Source organism: Rhamphochromis longiceps, linkage group LG12 (assembly GCF_057381845.1).
Source record: "Rhamphochromis longiceps isolate RC_006_pf linkage group LG12, R_longiceps_female_GT1.1, whole genome shotgun sequence".
Taxonomy (NCBI): Eukaryota; Metazoa; Chordata; class Actinopteri; order Cichliformes; family Cichlidae; genus Rhamphochromis; species Rhamphochromis longiceps.
Genome location: NC_140568.1, coordinates 10,999,851 through 11,018,273, shown reverse-complemented (window position 1 = coordinate 11,018,273; position 18,423 = coordinate 10,999,851). Strand labels below are relative to the sequence as shown.

The window sequence follows — 18,423 nt, the reverse complement described above, 5'->3', positions numbered from 1 at the left end:
TTGCATTGAATATGTCTGTCATCACATTGACCTTTCTATTTTATAGGTTGAGTTCATTTTATACACAATGCATAAATGTGCTTGGTTAAGAGTTGATGTTCCAGTCTAGAAGGTTTTAAGCTTCACTGGTGAGAGTGTCCAGATGATACATGTTGAGGGGAGATGAGAACATAGCAGGTTAATTGCATGCATGCTTACAATACACATAGTCAGGTTTGAGTGAAGGCCTAAGCGTCTTCTACTCCAGTCTGAGACTGGCTGCTAAAGTACTTTACTTAGTGATTAATGACGAGGGTCCAATTATTAGCTCTCAGAAATGCTAAGACCTGAAGTTATTACCTTAAAAGGCAAGTAATGAAGAAAGGAGAAGTTATATGTCAGTTTATAGTTATTAAAAGTATATGTGATGTACCCTTGTTTGCACGAATTGAACTTTTGTCCATCTGTCACCCTGTATTTTTGAACTGTATTGACGTAGGTGTGATATGTTATCCTATAAAACCAGAACCCAGTGTATTTTTGTCAGAGCAACCCATTCTGTATGCTGACGGCTGGTTGTTCTCCTGTGATAATAAAACTCATCGTTTGATTGCACTTTTCCGGAGCCTCCGTTGTTTTTTGTCTGGTCTGAAGTTGATCGATTTCGCAACAGTATGCACAAATATGACCCAAGATGGGACTCGCCAACCTGGATTGACTCAATAGGAGTTCCCAGGGGAGTTCCAGATGAGTATAAGTTAGTTAATCAGATAGCGGCCGGCTTTGAAAGTGTGTTTCTATGGATAACTCCGAATAAAAATGTCGATCGCATTAACTATGTCCATTATAATGTGTTGAGACTCTCTAATCTCCCTAGGGACGCGGTAGAAGGCCTTGCGGAACAATTAGGCCCGACGTCGTTAATGGGAATCCAGAATCGAATGGCCCTGGACATGTTGTTGGCTGAGAAAGGTGGTGTCTGTGCCATGTTTGGGGACATGTGTTGCACGTTCATACCCAACAATACTGCACCAGACGGTACGGTTACTAGGGCGCTTGAGAGTCTGAAAATGTTATCTAAAACCATGCATGAGCAATCAGGTGTGAACACTGGACCGGGAGACTGGTTCACGTCTGTCTTTGGGCAATGGAAGAGTGTTGTTATGTCTGCCATGTTTTCTTTTGTTGTTTTTCTTGTCATATTGATGATTGGATGTTGTCTCATCCCTCTGGTCCGGCGGCTTTTAGTAAAGATGCTGGAGAGAGCCCTGAGCTCAGGCTCAGCAGGTTCAGCTGCGCCGGAGTCCATGATGCCTTTGAGGGAGATTGTAGGCTGGACGGAGGAGTGAGACAAATCCTGGTGTAAGTTGGGCTCGCAAGCGAGCCCAAGAGGAGGAGTTGTCAAGAAAAACATGTAATTTCACTGCCATTATTTCATTATTATTTCATTAGTCTGCATCACTTAGTATCAGTTGATCATCACCATTATCATGTATCATTTATCATTTAGTAAATCTGCTTAATCTTGTATTCCAGAGCACGCAGAATAAGACACATTCCTCTGTAATATTCTATTATGCAAAAACCACCAGCATCTCTGTGGCTCCAGGCGGCCCAAAGTAAAGTCAGATGAGGACAGCGACCTTTTGTTGGCCTGGACAGACAATCTCACAAACTGCACACTCGGACACACAATTGTTTAGACCAGATGTTTTCCCTCATCCATATCTGGGAACATAAAGCCTGAGAAAGTGTTAGGTTTCTGAGAAGCTGAGTTCTAGGAAATGTTCTGACGTCATATTAGGCTATAAAGCTTTCTGTAACGAGCAGAGAAGATCGAAGACCGGCTTCCCACACTGTATAACTGTGTGTGTTTAATAAATCACTTTTTGGACACTTCTGGGGACTCTGTCTGTGCTTATTTTTCCTTCCAAATAAAAAGAACCTTTACAAAAGAACTGTGCATTTCGTGTTGTTAAGACTGTTTCATCTGGGACCATTTTGCAATCTAACGCAAGCTTAATTAAGGATTCTGTTTGTTTTATTCCTTCTAAGCCCAAATGAATTTCTTGTGAATCTGTCTACTGTGAGCCTGGTGATTTTGTTACTGATGCCTGACTGCCAACTGTATAAAACAAAAAACTACACACAATATTCGAAGCACATAGCGCACAGTCGTAAATTCACCCTAATTTTGGTATGATCTGAGCTCAGGCACTGGGTGACTGAGCATAGCACTTACGCATGTGAGCGAGGGGGGAGAAACTGCTGCAGGAGAAGCGTAGACAGGCAGACAGAGGAGAGCTTAAGTTTGACCAGGTACCAAAGCAAATCATTCATACTGTACAAATAATGTAAATATGACGGTGTATCACAAAAGATTGATATCAAACTGATCACTTGACCCATATTACGTTACTTGCTCTTGGAGTGAATCAACAAATGGGGAAATGAAAATCCGAACAACAACAATGATGTTTTTTTAGAGAGTCTTAGCTTACATGTGTGTTTATTTCATATTTTCAGTTGTTTCCCTCCACGGCTAAACAAAGCACTGTAATCGGTTTCAGTTATGTACTGATGAACACAACAATTGACATAAGTGGCTTCTTTCAAAGAAAAAACTCAGGTAGATTTTATTTTATATATTATGCTTTGTATGTTGTTCAGTATATTTCTATGCAAAACAAGAGGAATTTCAATACACAGCAGTATATTCACAGCTGAAACCAGATATTTACATACACTTTAGGGAAAAAACATAAAAACATTTTTTTTTCTGTTAAACATCAATTTAGAGTGAACTTGCAACTAGAAGATCACTGGCTGCTCTCTGCCCAGCATGGAGGTCACTGCAAACTCTCGGTACCTCAGCAGAACTGGCAATATCATCAAGGACTACTCTCACCCCAGCAACCAACTGTTTGAACTATTACCGTCAGGCCGACGGTACAGGTCACATAAAACCAGGACAAACAGATTCAGGGATAGCTTCTTTCCCAGAGCTATCACCGTAGTAAATAAGAACAAAAACAATTGAACCTATTCCATACCGTCACTGTCATTATATTATGCTGCTATTCATACTGTCATTATATTAATGCTGCTATCCTGTATATATTGTACAAACTATTGTTTGAGTACTTACGATTGTTTTTTTGTACTTTTTATATTTTACATTTATATTTATTATTGAAACTTGCACCAAGGGAGTGGCACTCCAATTTCGTTGTACTCTGTACAATGACAATAAAGGCTATTCTAACTTGTTTTGTTTTAGATAAATAAATATTGAAATATCTTTTGAATTAGTTAAATGTCAGAATATAGAGAGAGAGAGAGCTGTCTATTATTTATCACTTTCATCAAATTTAGGAGTACATATACACTAAGTTTATTGTTAATTAAGAAGAAAACTGCAGATGATTGCATTCTGATCTTAAGCAGCCTCTGATAGGTTAGTAGAGTCGGATTTTTTAGTAGAGTCCTCTGTCCTCTGCTGGATGTGTTGGAGAACACTTTCAGCCCTCTGAGGACTGCATACCACTGCCTGAGCCAAGCCAATGTGCCACTAAGCTCCAGCCAGTGTCCACACTGCCAGAGGTCTCCACACATGCTGGTTCGGTGTCTGTCTCCGCTGAAGGGTCAGAGGAACCCGTTTGAGCTGTCTGTCTCGGCTGGAGGGCCCAAGGGGCCCATTCAGCCACCTGTCTATGCTGAAGGGTCAGAGACCTGTTCGGCCTCCTGTCTCCTTTATAGTCGAAAAAGATGTGCTCCTGGTGCACTGGCCATTGCTGCTACTCAAATCGAGCGTGGACCTGGACCTCCAGCAGGCCCCGGGGACCTACGTCACACCTTGCTCTTGTCTCCCTTACAGCTGAAAAAGGTCCATGCTTGTGCCCTGGCCCTTCTGAAATTCCCTCTCCATTTAGCCGAGGCAGAGAGTCGGCCTCCTGTCTCCTTTACGGTCGAAAAAGATGTGCTCCTGGGCGCGCTGGCCCTGCTGCTACTCACATCGGGCATGGACCTGGACCTCCAGCAGGCCCCGGGGACCCACATCCTCCCCTGCTCTACTCCCCCACTAGCTTCTTCTCTTGCAGTTACCCTCCACCACATATCCAGCACATATCCAGCTAACCCTAACCCACTACAATTCGTCCTGATTGTAGCACAAGTGGAACCAATAAGCAGGATTCATTGGCAAGCAGACAACCAGTTCCAACTACTGGGAAGAACCAGTGCGATGCATTTTGTGGTACGCGTCGTGGTAGCTCCTGCTAGGATTTAGGACAGACCTGAGGCTGATGAGAAGGATCTGGGTGTTGCAGGGCCGTCCTGGCTGACACGGCGCTGCGTGAAGCTCTGGGATGCTGCCTCTGGACTGGCACACTGGGGTGGTGGTTCCCCTGTTTAAAGACCTAGACCTGAGCGTGTGCTCCAACTGTCACACTCCTCAGCCTCCTCTATGCCAGGTTGTGTCTGTCAGTCAGGCCTCTGATTCAGGAGGAAGCAGTTTGTGTCCTGGTCATGATCACTGGAGCAGCTTGTTATCCTCTCGACTGCAGGGTCTGTGGGAGTTTGCACAACCAGTCTACATGTGGTTTGTGAGGCTTCTACTTTTGTAGGATCTTCATCTTACAGTACAAAGAGCCTTTGCTGCAGCTGTTGTTGTGTTTTGGCGCCTCATGGATAACTTTTCATGTCATTTGAGTTTCAGGCTTGTTGGTGTTGCTGAGCTGTGTGCATCGTCTGCGTGGGTGTCAGCATAATGGGGCTCATATTAAAATGACTTTACAGTCACAGAGAAAAACTTTAAAACACAAAATCAACACTTTGAACCATCGTGGAAACTACGTGTCCTTACTTGTCATCAAATGATGAGTGTGCGTCCTCACCAGGTGTCACAATCATGTGTATCAAAACGTGTGTAACTGTTAAACAGCAAAATGTGTTAAAGCTGAAAGTCTGACTGTTCAAAGGTGAAACTACAAACACTTGTACATATACAGCTCCCTCCATAATGGCCTGAGGAAAACCAAAGACCTGATGTGATTTCATGTTTTCTTTGTTTCACAGTTTAAAAGTTTGTGGTTCTGTTCTCAGACCTTTGTCACTCACATGTTGTGCATCAGCTGTTTATGTCACTGTGCAGCCAAACTAACTCCCCTCATGTGTTTCCTTTGCAGCTGCTCCTCTGGATAGCATTGAGTCCCTGGCTGCCTACTACGTGAGCTGCGTCAGGCAGGTGCAGCCGGACGGCCCGTACAGAGTCGCTGGATATTCTTCTGGTGCCTGTGTAGCATTTGAAATGTGCTCTCAGCTGCAGACCCAGAATCAGCCTGTGGAGTTCCTGTTTCTCTTTGATGGCTCACATTCATATGTGGCAGCGTACACACAGGTCAGAGAAACACTCGCGCATCTTTATTTCATGTATATGCTGTATAGCGTGTGTGATGTTGGTTTTGAAGGATGAGCTCTGGTCACATGATCTGCATGTGAACAGGTTTAACTGTGTTTTTGATTTGCAGAGCTACAGAGCCAAGCTAACACCCGGCAACGAGTCTGAGGCTGAGACTGAAGCCTTGTGTGCCTTCATCCAGCAGTTCACTGGCATTGAATACAACAAGGTATACTGTCTCTGACCCACAGGTTCACACACAAGTATTCCTTTATGTGGCATCAGCGTTAAAGGCCACACAACCTGAGCTTTTGCCTCACGGCGCCTGTAAGGTAAAGATGGTGACTGTAACACAGTCTGGAGCTGCTGTTCCAGCACAGTCTGTGTGTGGTGCAGGTTTGACTCAACAATGATGTGATGTTTGGAGCTGTTATGGAGACTAAAGTAAAACATGCGGTTAAATCAAACCTTCGTACAGTTTCTCACTGAAAGCTGACATTTGTAACTCCTGAATATCAAAACATCTTCATTTTGCATTTTCATATACATAAGATCTGTGATGTTCATTAATTATGTGTCACTTACTTTTCTGAAAACAACAATATCTCCGCGAGCACGCGGTAACGTTTGCTATGAACTTACAGTCGTCTCCATGGTTACATCCTACAGCTTTTGGAGACTCTGCTCCCGCTGTCAGACCTGAATGCACGCGTCAGTGTGGCCGTGGACCTAATCACCTCCGCTCACAAGGACATCGACCGAGACTCACTGCACTTTGCAGCCTCCGCCTTCTACTACAAGCTAAAGGCTGCTGATGCATATGTACCTACTGCAAAATACCACGGCAGCGTGAAGCTGCTGCGCGCCGAAACCAGCAGCGAATATGAGCAAAACCTGGGAGCTGACTATAAGCTCAGCGAGGTACCGATGCACATTTACATCAGTCTGTAGTACTTATCTTCACTGTGCGTGTGTGCGCTTGTGTGTGTTTCTATAAACTCTGTCTGAGCCTTCCAATGTTCAAACTGTGTACTGCGTCTTTCTTCAGGTCTGTGATGGCGAGGTGTCGGTCCACGTCATCAAGGGAGATCACCACACTTTCCTAGAAGGCGCGGGGGCGGAGTCTATCAAGAACATCATTCATAACTCGCTGGCTGAGCGAGCTGTCAAACCAAGGGAGGGTTAAACATCCACCGTCTCTTCACCCTAATTCCTCAGCTTTCCCCAAACTAGACTGTAAATGTGTCGTTATAGGAAGTGTTTGCACTGCTTATGTTTACACGCTACTGTTATCCTAATATCCCAAATGTTAATGGTTAGTGAACCAGTCGACATCCCATCATCTCACAGCTCCATCGATTCCAACTGCAAGTTTTGTTTTTTGTTGCCATATGTTGTTGTTTGCAGAAGTTCATCCCACAACAAAATAACGTGGTTAAAAAATTAATGTAACAAAGTAACAAACACTGACACATTGATTGAATCCTGAATTACATAACATCACTCAAATTGGTGTTTCTGCTCATGCAGACATCAGTAGACAGGCAAACGCGCTGCGACCAGCCTGATGAGCGACTGTGGAGGGAGGGCTGACCCTGCAGCCGTGTTTCTGCACACTAACTACTCGTAACACAAGTTGGAGGCATTTCTTTATTTTGTGATATTTGTTTACTTTTCAGTCATGTGACCACACAGTCATCAGTTACAGTGGCAACCAGCAAATGTTTACGTTGTCAATAAGTTCACAACAAATTAAGTGTTTCATAAACTGTGTTTTAACAATGACACTCGTGTTACTGTAATTTACAGACCAGTTATTTCACTAATTCAGAAGAAAAACTGCTTCTCTTCATGATGGACTGTGTCAAACACACGCTGTTGTTCTGACAGACGCCTGTGACAGAGGCGTCGCTAAGGACCAAATGTGTCTCTTCAGAGGTTAATCAGAGATGTGAATGATCACTGTAACAGTGAGATCATATTTACTGATGTAACCTCTGAGAAACTGTTTCCTTTTAAAGGCTTTGGTCCAGAGATCTAAAACCTCAGCAAATAATCCAAACCTGAGTACAACAGCTGGCCTGAGACCTGTGATTGGGTCAGTGAAGGAAGCTGCTGATTGGAGATGAATGTGCTGAGGAGTCACAGTACGATGGACGTGACAATAAAGGCCTCTGTGTTTTATTGTAACATTTCTGTTATGTTTTGTAGGACTAATAAGGGCCTCAACAGTCGCTCAGTGTTTTCCTTCATTGTAACGAGCCTGTCCCGTTGGATCTATGATTCCTGTGCTTTTGTTGTCGTTACTATTTCTGATCATTTATCTTGTAAATATAGTTTTTGGGTTTTGTTTTTTAGAGGATGGGTCAGTTTATCAGGGACTGAAACACAAATCCTGTTGGCCCAGAAAATTCTTAGTCGCTGTTGGCGCCACCCGACCGTTTAGTTCAGACCATTAAAGTAACGACTGGTTCTATATGACACTTTTCTACATGCAACAAAGGTGGTGATGGAAGGAGGAGAACAAACTTTTTTGTCTGTATTTAATAGCACAATGAAGACCAGACAGCAAAGCAGGGAGGGAGAAATAAAGGGCCTCAGGTCAGAGTTGAACCCGGCCGCAGCATTTACCCCATGACCAGGTGACGTGGTCACCCGCCCGACCCTTACGCACAGCAGTATTTCACTTCAGCTACCAGGAGTATGTGGGTCGAGCATGCAGACTGAACTTTAGCTGCATGTTAGAAAGCCGAGTTTATGAATGAAGGCTAGAACAAATGTCCCGGCTGAAGGAGGAGGGGCTGCAGAGGTGTATAAACACAGGTGGGCGGGGCAGGGCTAGTGTGCAGGATGACTCAGTGACCTACACTGACCCGTGTTGGTGAACATTTTGTTAAAGTTAAATGTTTTCAAGCTGACAAGTAAATTATCCAGCGAGCTAAGTTGAGCTGACCGACGTGCAGTAAGGTTTTCATGCTCTTCACTAACAGCTGATCGCTGAGAATATATCAACAGTAATAATGTCCTGTAATTCCCACGGCTCTGTATGTCACACCTGCGTATGCTTCCCCATCACATTCATCACCTGTTCCTCTGGTGTCTCTGATTGGAGCACGCAGGTGTGTGGAGCAGAGTGAAATCACACACCTAATGCTGTTTTATTCAACCTGGATCTTGGAAGTTTTGATTAACATCAGTGTCAAACATGAACTAACTCTTTGTCCCCTTCAACATTACATGTTGTTTTTTGAAGTAACAGGTTCAGTGATCTTAAAAGGCTGCGGTAACGTGTCGCTGATAAAACACTGAGTCATTTTCAAATTATTCACTTTAGTTCAATTCAGCTTTATTGTTTTATGTGAAAGTCTCCATCCTGTGTCCTTCACTTATCTTTATCCCAGGTGTGAATTGTTCACAGGACTTAAAAGAAGGACGTGTCTGTGGAAAAGGCTCCGGCCAACCTAAACTCCTCCCTCATCAGGACACAGAAGAGCCGCTGAGGCAGCGCCTTGGAGTACGCTGCTGGTCGCGGCACACAGGTGCGCAACAAGATCTCCCGGCCTGCTGGAGGAGGGAAGTCTGGTACTCTGCTGCTTCCCCCAGTTTGCTTCTTGTCAGATCCCAAGTCCTCATCGACGGGCGCCAGAAGGGCAGCCTAAAAGGGCAAAGGTCAAATGTTAGCAAACAGCAACCGATTCTGAAGAAATGTGCTGTGTGATATTCAGAAGTACTGTAACCCGAGTCTCCCACAGAGACCTGATCCAGACTACAGCTCACAAACACAGCTCCTCTACTAACACCTCACTGCAGCTGCACGCTGCTGATCCTGTCTGTGATTAGAAATGATTTCAATAAAGTAAAACAGAGGCTCGTTTTCTATGAGCGCAAACAGGGATCTCTTTTTCAGTCTCAGTGTAACAAACGTGTTTACTGAATAAGTCTTTCAGTAAAAATGTTTTTGTTAATTCAGTAAAATCTGCAAAGATGACTTGTACTGTTGGCAGCAACAAACAGAGACAACAGAGTGTGGGACAGACAGGAAGTCAGGACACGTCTATGTGCTTCACAGTGGGACTAGAACATGAACATTTCTACACACACCACAGGCAGCAACTGTGCAAACCTCCACGTCACCAAAAACACCCTGCAGGTCCCATCAGAGCAACGGCAGAGAAAACAGATGAAAGGTCTGTTAGAGAGAAAAACGCTTCGCTGCTTTCTTACCTGTATGACACCAAAAGGGTTTTGTTTTTTTAATAATAAAGGCTTCATGTTTTACAGTTAAAGGTAAAGCTCATGCAAACATGCAGGCTTATTTGTCTGATCAATGCAAAAGTTCAAACATGTCTCTTTCAAGCCTCATTATCAGCTGAGATCATAGTAAAGACACAGACAGGATCCTGATCCATCTGTTCTTTATATAATTACTGTTTTTACTGTAATGTAGAATATCATGGACATAATACACAGACTGCAGCCTAAATACTGCTAAAAACAGCTCTTTTTATTTTTAAGGTTTCACGTATTAACCTTTTATTATAAAAGTCACCTGATCCTTAGCAGGTGTGTATACAGAAATACACCAGGTCATTATTTAAGCAAAGCGAAGCCAAACTGCTCCTGTGTGACAGATGAAGTCCACCTTTAAACAGCATTTAGATGCTGCTAATGAAACTCGATTAGTGGCAGCACTGGTCTGTGGGCTGGGGACACTGGTGCCACCAGTACAGCGCGCACTTTTCACAGCGCCACCATGTGGACCAAACTGTATTCTGGGTCAAACCTGATGTTTTATCATTTACACTGAACAAAAATATAAACGCAACACTTTTGCTTTTGCTCCTGTTTTCCATGAGCTGAACTCAGAGATATGAAACATTTTCTACAAACACAAAAGACCCGACACTCGCAAGCAATGTTCCCTCTAAGCTGCGCGCGTACACAATTGCGCACTGCTGGCACGGTCTCTGCACAGAAAATCTGCGTTGCGCGCACAAAAAAAAAAAAAAAAAAAAATTCACCTGAATTGAAATTAAAATGAAAACTTTAACAATCCTGTTTTGCAGTGTTAGTCAGTGACTGGCTGCTCCCGTATAGGATTAGAACGAGGCCACCTTATCCCGTAGTCCAGCCAATCACGCGATTCACATTCGTATATACGCAGCTAATCAACGTCGCTGTCAGGCTCTGACGCGTCCTTATGCGCCGACACCGGTGTTTTAGCAAAGCGGCTGATGTGGAGTGAAGCCACGTTAATGACAACGTGTACAACCATTGGAGATGTGAGCAGGACCGACGGAACAACTGACGGGAAAAGTGTGGACTTTATACCAGTTTTTAAATTGTGTTGATCGGCCGCGTACAACCAGAGTTATGATAAAAATATCTGCAATGTTTGGTGTTCTTCCTGAATACTGTCGTTGTTTATATTTACTGCGGGAAGAAACGGTGAAAACGCCGTTTTATAAGGAAAACGCTCGAAAGCCTGTGAGCAAAAACAACACCCCACCACCCTTTCCTATTGGTGGAAAAATGTACCATGTGGACCAATCAAAAATTATATGGCAAGGGTTAGAAACGGGAGGAAGTTTTAGGAGTGACGGCGGTGCTTGGAGATGTGAGAGATTTGCGACGTTTAGCGCAAATCTTATGTAGTGAGTGTGTAGTGTAGTCAGCAGTTTTGTTGTGTGTGTCAGAACAATGAGGCGACTGCTGAATGTTACAGGTGTTACAGCAGTGATACATCTGCTGTTGTCCTGCAGGTATCAGGCTGTTGTTCTCCTTCATCTCATAGTGGACACAAATTATTTTTTGGAGTGGCACAAATAATTTGTGTGGCATCAGATTTGATGCAGAACAGCTGATTGTTCTGTAAATAGTTTGAACTGTTTAATTAAAAAACGCCTTGGCTACATTTTTAGGTAAACAGCTGCAAAAAACTTTGTTTGCATAACTCGGTTACTTTTTTGAAGAAGTAACTATATAATTAATTGCCCAACATTGGTCATTATATCCTGTATTTTGCAGACAGAGTTACAGACTCTCTCCCAGACCACAGACTCATAATACAAGTCAGAGCTTTATTAAAAAAAAGAAAGAAAGAAAGAAAGTTGTGTTTTCAAAATTAGAGTTATTTTTACTTCCAATAGTGTTAACATACTGCACAGGTCAGGAACAAGATTTTTTGTTACATTTTCATTGTAAGTGGGCTGAAGCAGTTAATTAAAAGTAGTCTAACATGCCACACCTGTGAGGTGTGGCATGTCAAGGTGCTGATTAGACAGCATGAATATTGCACAGGTGTGTCTGAGACTGCCCACAATAAAAGGCCACTCTGAAATATGCCGTACATGTGTAGCACAATGACACACATGTCGCAAAACCAGTCAGGATCCGGTTCAGCTCATGGAAACAAAAGTGTTGTGTTTATATTTGTGTTCAGTGTAACAAATACTGAGACGTCTAATAATGTTGTGTGTTGTTCATCTGAGGACGCTGCAGAGAACCAGATTATTTTTATTATCCTGTTTGTCTGTTATGTGAACCTTTAGAGGATGTACCTTATAAAGACTGAGTGCGTTTATCGCACTATGTTAAATGTAACTGTGAGCGACACGAGGCTTACTGCTCATGGTTACCTCATCAGTGGTGAAGTCAGCCAGCTTGATGCAAGAAAGAGGAAGAACAAAAGGATGAAAGAGCAACACACAGATGAAAAACAAAAACAGACTTTCTAACCGACAGAGCTGAAATCTGAACATGTCACCAGCTGCAGGAGGCAACGCTCTGAACCACGTCGTTCCTCCTCCAGATGGAGCTTTTACTGCCTATAGTCTCTTGACATACAATGGTTGGATTGTCCTATGATACTGTATCAGCTGAGCCTCAAATTCTTATGATCTCGAGCTTCAGTCTCAGTGAATCCTTAGTTGGCTCAGATGCATCATCTGGTGTTTGAGTGTAACAAGGTGGTTGTAACACAAAAGGTGTGTATGTGTTTGTGTAAACAGGTGAGTGTGGTTTGTAGTGTCCAACTAAAGCAGCGTGTCTAACCAACCACATCTCCAGGGCTGAATCAGGTGACCACGAGCCATCGCTCCACAGCTGCTGAGGGAGCTACAACCCTCATTCAGCCTTTCATAGACATACGGCAATGAACTATATGAACAATAAACTTTATTCATACACACAAATCCCTTTAGGGTTGTGTCAGCGAGGGCAAACGTGCCACATCAAATACATGGAGCTACAAGCTGTGGTGACCCACTGTCAGTAAGGGAGCTTTATTACACACACACAGCATCAAATCATAACAACAGTTACCTCAAGCTACTTCTATGTTATAAGGCAAAGACCCTGCAGTTACACAGGGAAACATTAGGTGACCGTCTGTGAGCGACAGTGGGAACCAAAGCCTCTAACAAACATCCATCGATAGATGAGGGGCAGACGGGCTGAATGCAGAGAGGTCTACTAACACATGTTGAGTGAAGAAGAAACACCCAGTGCATTATGGGGAACTTAGACCTATAACTTAGACCTGTGTGCGCCTTAGCATATGCTACTTCCGGCGCATAGCGCTTAGTTTCCGGTGTGATATTCGCTCCTTGTTCACGGTCGGGTTTTTCAACCAAATGGACGAATCAAGTGGCAATTTACATTTTTCGAGATGTCGAATGTATCTGTAGATGATGTTGATCGACTTGTCGATATTTCCCCCCCGCGCCTCAGAGCAAACGAGAGAAAGGATTCAGATTTTATACTTCTCAGTATCTGTAAACAGCGCTCCCTCGTTTATCGCGGGAGTTACGTTCTAAAAATAACCTGCGATTGGTGAAATCTGAAGTAGCCAACTTTATTTTTCACAGTTATTATCAATGTTTTAAGGCTGTAAAACCCGTCACTACACACTTTATACACTCAGACCGACATGAACATTTTCACACGTTTCTCTCCTGTTTAAGCTCTCAAAGCTCAAACCTTCGTAGACAAATAAGTCCAGTATTACAGAAACCAAAGATCAAACCGTGTTTTCAGGTCCAGCACATGAGAACAGAGCAGCTGAGAGATAATTCAACATCAATGAATCATTAATGAATCAATGAATCAGCGATTCTGTACTGCACAGGAGAGACGGCACGGAGGAGATCAACAATAGTCTGAAGCCAATCAGGACGCAGAACACAAAGCGCTGTGCGCAAAAAAAAAAAAAAGCATGCAAACTTGCACAAAAAAAATGTGCGAAACAGCGAGGCCGCGTTATAGCGACAGACCAGACCAGCTGCACAACACAGACACTTCAAACCTGAGGACAAATCTAAGAGAACAGAAAAAGGAAAGGAAACTTAGCTTAGAACCATGCAGCGCTACAGGAGACGGCAGCACTGCAGAGGTGAGGACCGGCACCTGTTTGAAAGAGACAAATGCACACAAACACACACAACAACAGACGAGAAACAAACACAGAGAGAGGAAAAAGTGGTTATACAGAACTTGAGGACATTACCTACATGTAAATATCTAAATAATTATAAATTTGTTGTGTTTTCTTTAACAATGTCAGAAGGAGAGAGGCACTGAGGCACCGTCTTCCGCCCCCCGACGCTTCTGCTGCGCCTCCTCCTTCTGACAGGAACTACCTACAGAACAAGCATGAATGATGCCTGAGTGGACACACACAACTCACAAGTTCCTGGCTCTGTCAGCTCCTCTGCAGAGGGTTTCCCTAAGAAGGTGGACCTAGCAGGGTCACCGGGGGACGGGGAGCTGTGCCTCACGGCCCTCACTTCGTCGGAGAAACCCTCATGCAGAGTTCAGAAACTTGTGTGTTGAGTATGTCGCTGTGAGCCTCCACCATTTAACTAGTGGGTGCAGCCTGAACTGTCTAGAGACAGACCAGACCAGCTGCACAACACAGACACTTCAAACCTGAGGACAAATCTAAGAGAACAGAAAAAGGAAAGGAAACTTAGCTTAGAACCATGCAGCGCTACAGGAGACGGCAGCACTGCAGAGGTGAGGACCGGCACCTGTTTGAAAGAGACAAATGCACACAAAATAAGTGTTTGTTGTAGAATGTGCAGCATGAAAGTAGCATGCATGTTTTGCATAGAACTGTTTTATGCATCTGCATTTCACAAAGAATGACAAATTGGTATACGGGACAACAAATAAAATCTAATGTATAGAAAAAAGATAATAGGATATGCCCATGACAATAAGAATGATAAAGGACTTCACAAAGTCAATTTATTGCTAAAGTGTGATCTTAGAAAATTGCTATTGTGCACCACACTAAACAGAACAAATTCTGTCAAAACTTACTTTTGCAAGATCCCACAAATGTTTTGCAAGATCTTGAGAGTTTTTTTCTTTGCATTTATCATGCTTCCATCAATACCTGTAAAGCTGTACAGAGTACTGCAGCTGGTTGTTAATGAATGCAACAAAGACCACCAGATCAAAGTACACCTAGCCACGAGTGTTTCCCCTGCCACTGAGCACTATCTTCATCTCGCAAAATACATGTTCAAATTTTTTTTCTTCAATGTGCCTTGCGAGGCTCCATAACATACCTATCAATCTGTGAGCATTTCTCAGAGGCTGCAGCAACTGCAGCTTTTGAGGAAGTTGCAACAGCACATTTGTGAATTCTCACGCGTAGCCCTACAGGAACACCCACAGTTACAAATACCATAGCGACCAACATCAGTGCTACTACTGCCCACAGTTCATGTAAAGGAAACATAACGGTGTCATACAATAAACTACAGAATCAGCATTGTTGTCTGTGAAGGTTCTCAGTCATTCAGGTCATCGTAGTCAAAGGAGCTTGTAAAGAAAAGCGTCTGGACTTCTTTAAGTTGCTTGAAGACGTTTCACCTCTCATCCGAGAAGCTTCTTCACTTCATCAGCATTGTTGCACAACCGTGTATTCAATCTTGTTACCCTTCTTTAAAGTCCACTACCTGTGCTGCAAGTGAAGTTGATGCATTAACACATTGAAAGTTGTGGCACTTCTCATTATTTGACGTGCACAGCTGCTCTGTGTGAGGGTCAAACATTTGTTTATTCAACACCTGTGAAGGTATCAGAAAAAATGCATAGATAGCAAGAGAAGCAAATTAAAGCACTGCACGTGCTTTACGTGCTATGACATGCTGCACGTCATAAAACCCAGTTTCTTGATTAACATTTTTAAGAGTTAAGTTGTAATACTTTTGTGCATTATTAAAACAAATCCTAAAATTCTGTATCACTGTGCTGTTACGAGAAGGTAGCTTGAATGTAGGTATCTGGCCCTGTGTAAATCTTGAGCATGAGTGATGTTGTGGGACAGTGCACCAACTACACAGGTACAACAGCCGGAGAACCAAGAACCAGGAACAGCTACTTGGTGATCCCGACACAGACTCCAGCTTTCCATATCTGCATCTGCAATGAATATTAATAGAGATAAAATACAATCTTTTATCCTGTCTTCCTTCTCTCAGCCCAACCGGTCGCAGCAGATGGCCCCGCCCCTCCCTGAGCCTGGTTCTGTCAGAGGTTTCTTCCTGTTAAAAGGGAGTTTTTCCTTCCCACTGTCGCCAAAGTGCTTGCTCATAGGGGGTCATATGATTGTTGGGGTTTTCTCTATATCTATGAAGCACCTTGAGGCGACTTTTGTTGTGATTTGGCGCTATATAAATAAAATTGAATTGAATACAATTTGCGCTCTCAGAGTGCTTCTTGTTTGTTTTTGTTGTAATCTGACTGTGGATTTTGATGTTTTTAAAAGCATAATACAGCAAAAAAACAAACAAACAAACAAACAAAACCCAGAAGGCCTTTTAAATTTCTTTAAATATTGTTCTGCTTTAGTCAAATCAAAAGATTGTATATTATTAACTTGAAATTGAATTGTGATTTTAATTTTAGGAATAGAATTTTAAGAATATTAGTTTTTACTGTCTCCAAATGGACAGGTAAAAAGCAGCTTTGAATTGACAGACCTCAAATAATAATATATTTCTTGGATTCGAGGGGGCACCCAAACTCCACCTACACTACTGTGCTAGACAGCAATATCACAGAACAGTGAACTCTTGGCACACACAAAAAATCCCCAGTGTAATCAATCCTCCACAGCAATGAAACACTGGATTATTGGGTACAGACACTCTCTTGTAGCCAAAAGGTCAGAGGGTTAGTCCTTTCCAAAGCTATCAAAACATCATTTAGCAGGGCAGCGGCAAACAGTGTCTGAAAAGTGACTTTTCATAACCACTGTCATACTTATTAGATATTAAATTTACAATTGTTTTCTTCTCTGTATTGTTATCCATTCAGAACCAATACAATTATCCTGATAGATGCAGAAGGGAATGTGATCTTCACAGAGCGCACCATGCTTGACTGTGACACAACCAAATGGAGCACCAGTTCTTTCCAGTTCAAACTGCAGGAGTGAAGACACAATGGAGGAAACCTACTCTGTGCCTTTCTGCATCATCTCTCCTTCCGTTACCTTTTCCTCACCATCTCCTTCAGCTGAGCCTCATGTGACCGCAAAGACTCATCAGCACTTTTTTTATTCAGCTAGTCACTAGCTGCCTCGTTAACATCAGTTTCATATATTTCTTACTTTTGATTTAATTTAAAGATGTATGCTAATTTTTTAAAAAAAAGCAAAGATGCCAAAGGACATTTAGAGTTTTGTAGAGGAAAATATTTTACCTACATGTCATGAACCTTCTCAAAAATTATAGCTTGAATGTAATTTGGTGAATATAAGATTGGTGTGATGCCATTTTCTGTCATGAACGCTAGACATTGTGGCCCTTTCACACACATGGCAAAAGACAGGAGATGATCTGTGTTAGGCACATTACATGCAGTACGTTATGACTGGTTCTGACATTAGTGGTTTTAAATACAGCTTGTCTGGGTGAAGTGTAGAAAAGCTCGTCTGCGGTGCATGAATACATGCTTTTTGGTGTCCGATGTAACCTTCCATCCATGATTTACATTTTATGCTCTATTTTCAGGCTGCAGGCTAAATTGGCATCCTATGACAAGTCATAGGGTCACATATATTTTTCTAGAAGATTTAAGTTCACACGAGTCATCACCAGGATTACTGGCTACTTTGTAAGTTTCTGATTACCCTTTCATTGGTGTTTAGGTAATTTTGCGTCACAGCATCAAATGTTTCAATGCACTGTTAAATGCACTGGATCTTGAAAAAACAGCCTGAAAATAAATAACAGTTTATCCAAACACCTCTCTTTTTGATTGTTGCATTATGATTACGGATACAAAATAACTGTCAGGAGCCATGTGCTCACACACATATCAGTATAGGCCTAGGAAGCTGGCTCCGCTGCTTCCTGTATGACTCTAGGATTTACCCACATGCAGGTGACGTATGAGTAATGTATTTATTAATGTGAAGAAAGCTTTTTGTAACCAGATTGAACCCATGGTTAATTTGACTTCTGTTCCCTAAAAAAAAAAAGAGTTCAAACTTGATATGATTTGTGAGTAATATGTACATATGTATTTTGATCTTTTGTTAGTTTTTTCCATTTAAAATCTCCCTATGGTCATTTAACCAGTATCCCTGGTTTGCAGTGTTATGCCATTGTATGTACTTTAGCTGACCTGCAACTGTTTTCAAACAGTGACCCCTCCTGCCTGTGTGGAATATTGCACCCTTCAGGATGTACCTGAACATTTGGTGTATTTAAAGATTACCTTCTTATTTTTTTAACCAGCAGAATGGGCACTGGTATCTTCACATCAATGTTTTAAAGCAATACAGCATCTAAAGAGGTGTAGAGGAGTATAAATCTAGACAAGTACAAATAGAATACCAGTGGCACAGCATTAAAAAATAATGCAGTTTTTATTTTTATCTGATTAATTTCAGCTGTGAAACAAATTTGTGGTTGTATTACCATCACTCCATGTTTATAGGCTGTATGTAAACATCTTTATAGTTTTCTTCATATACTGTGTGCTGTAAGCATCCACCAGTCCCAGAATTAGCACTCTCTGCTAAA

At 42.5% G+C, this 18,423-nt stretch overlaps 1 protein-coding gene across 1 annotated transcript; it reads left to right on the top strand.

Annotated features, from left to right (window-relative positions):
- Positions 1 to 5,229: 5,229 nt before the first annotated feature.
- LOC146656949 (fatty acid synthase-like) lies at positions 5,230 to 7,611 on the top strand. The gene is made up of 4 exons (XM_085424733.1): positions 5,230 to 5,377; positions 5,508 to 5,606; positions 6,047 to 6,298; positions 6,426 to 7,611. The coding sequence occupies exons 1-4, from the start codon at positions 5,288 to 5,290 to the stop codon at positions 6,561 to 6,563; spliced, it is 579 nt and encodes a 192-aa protein (XP_085280859.1). The 5' UTR covers positions 5,230 to 5,287; the 3' UTR covers positions 6,564 to 7,611.
- The last annotated feature ends 10,812 nt before the right edge of the window (positions 7,612 to 18,423 follow it).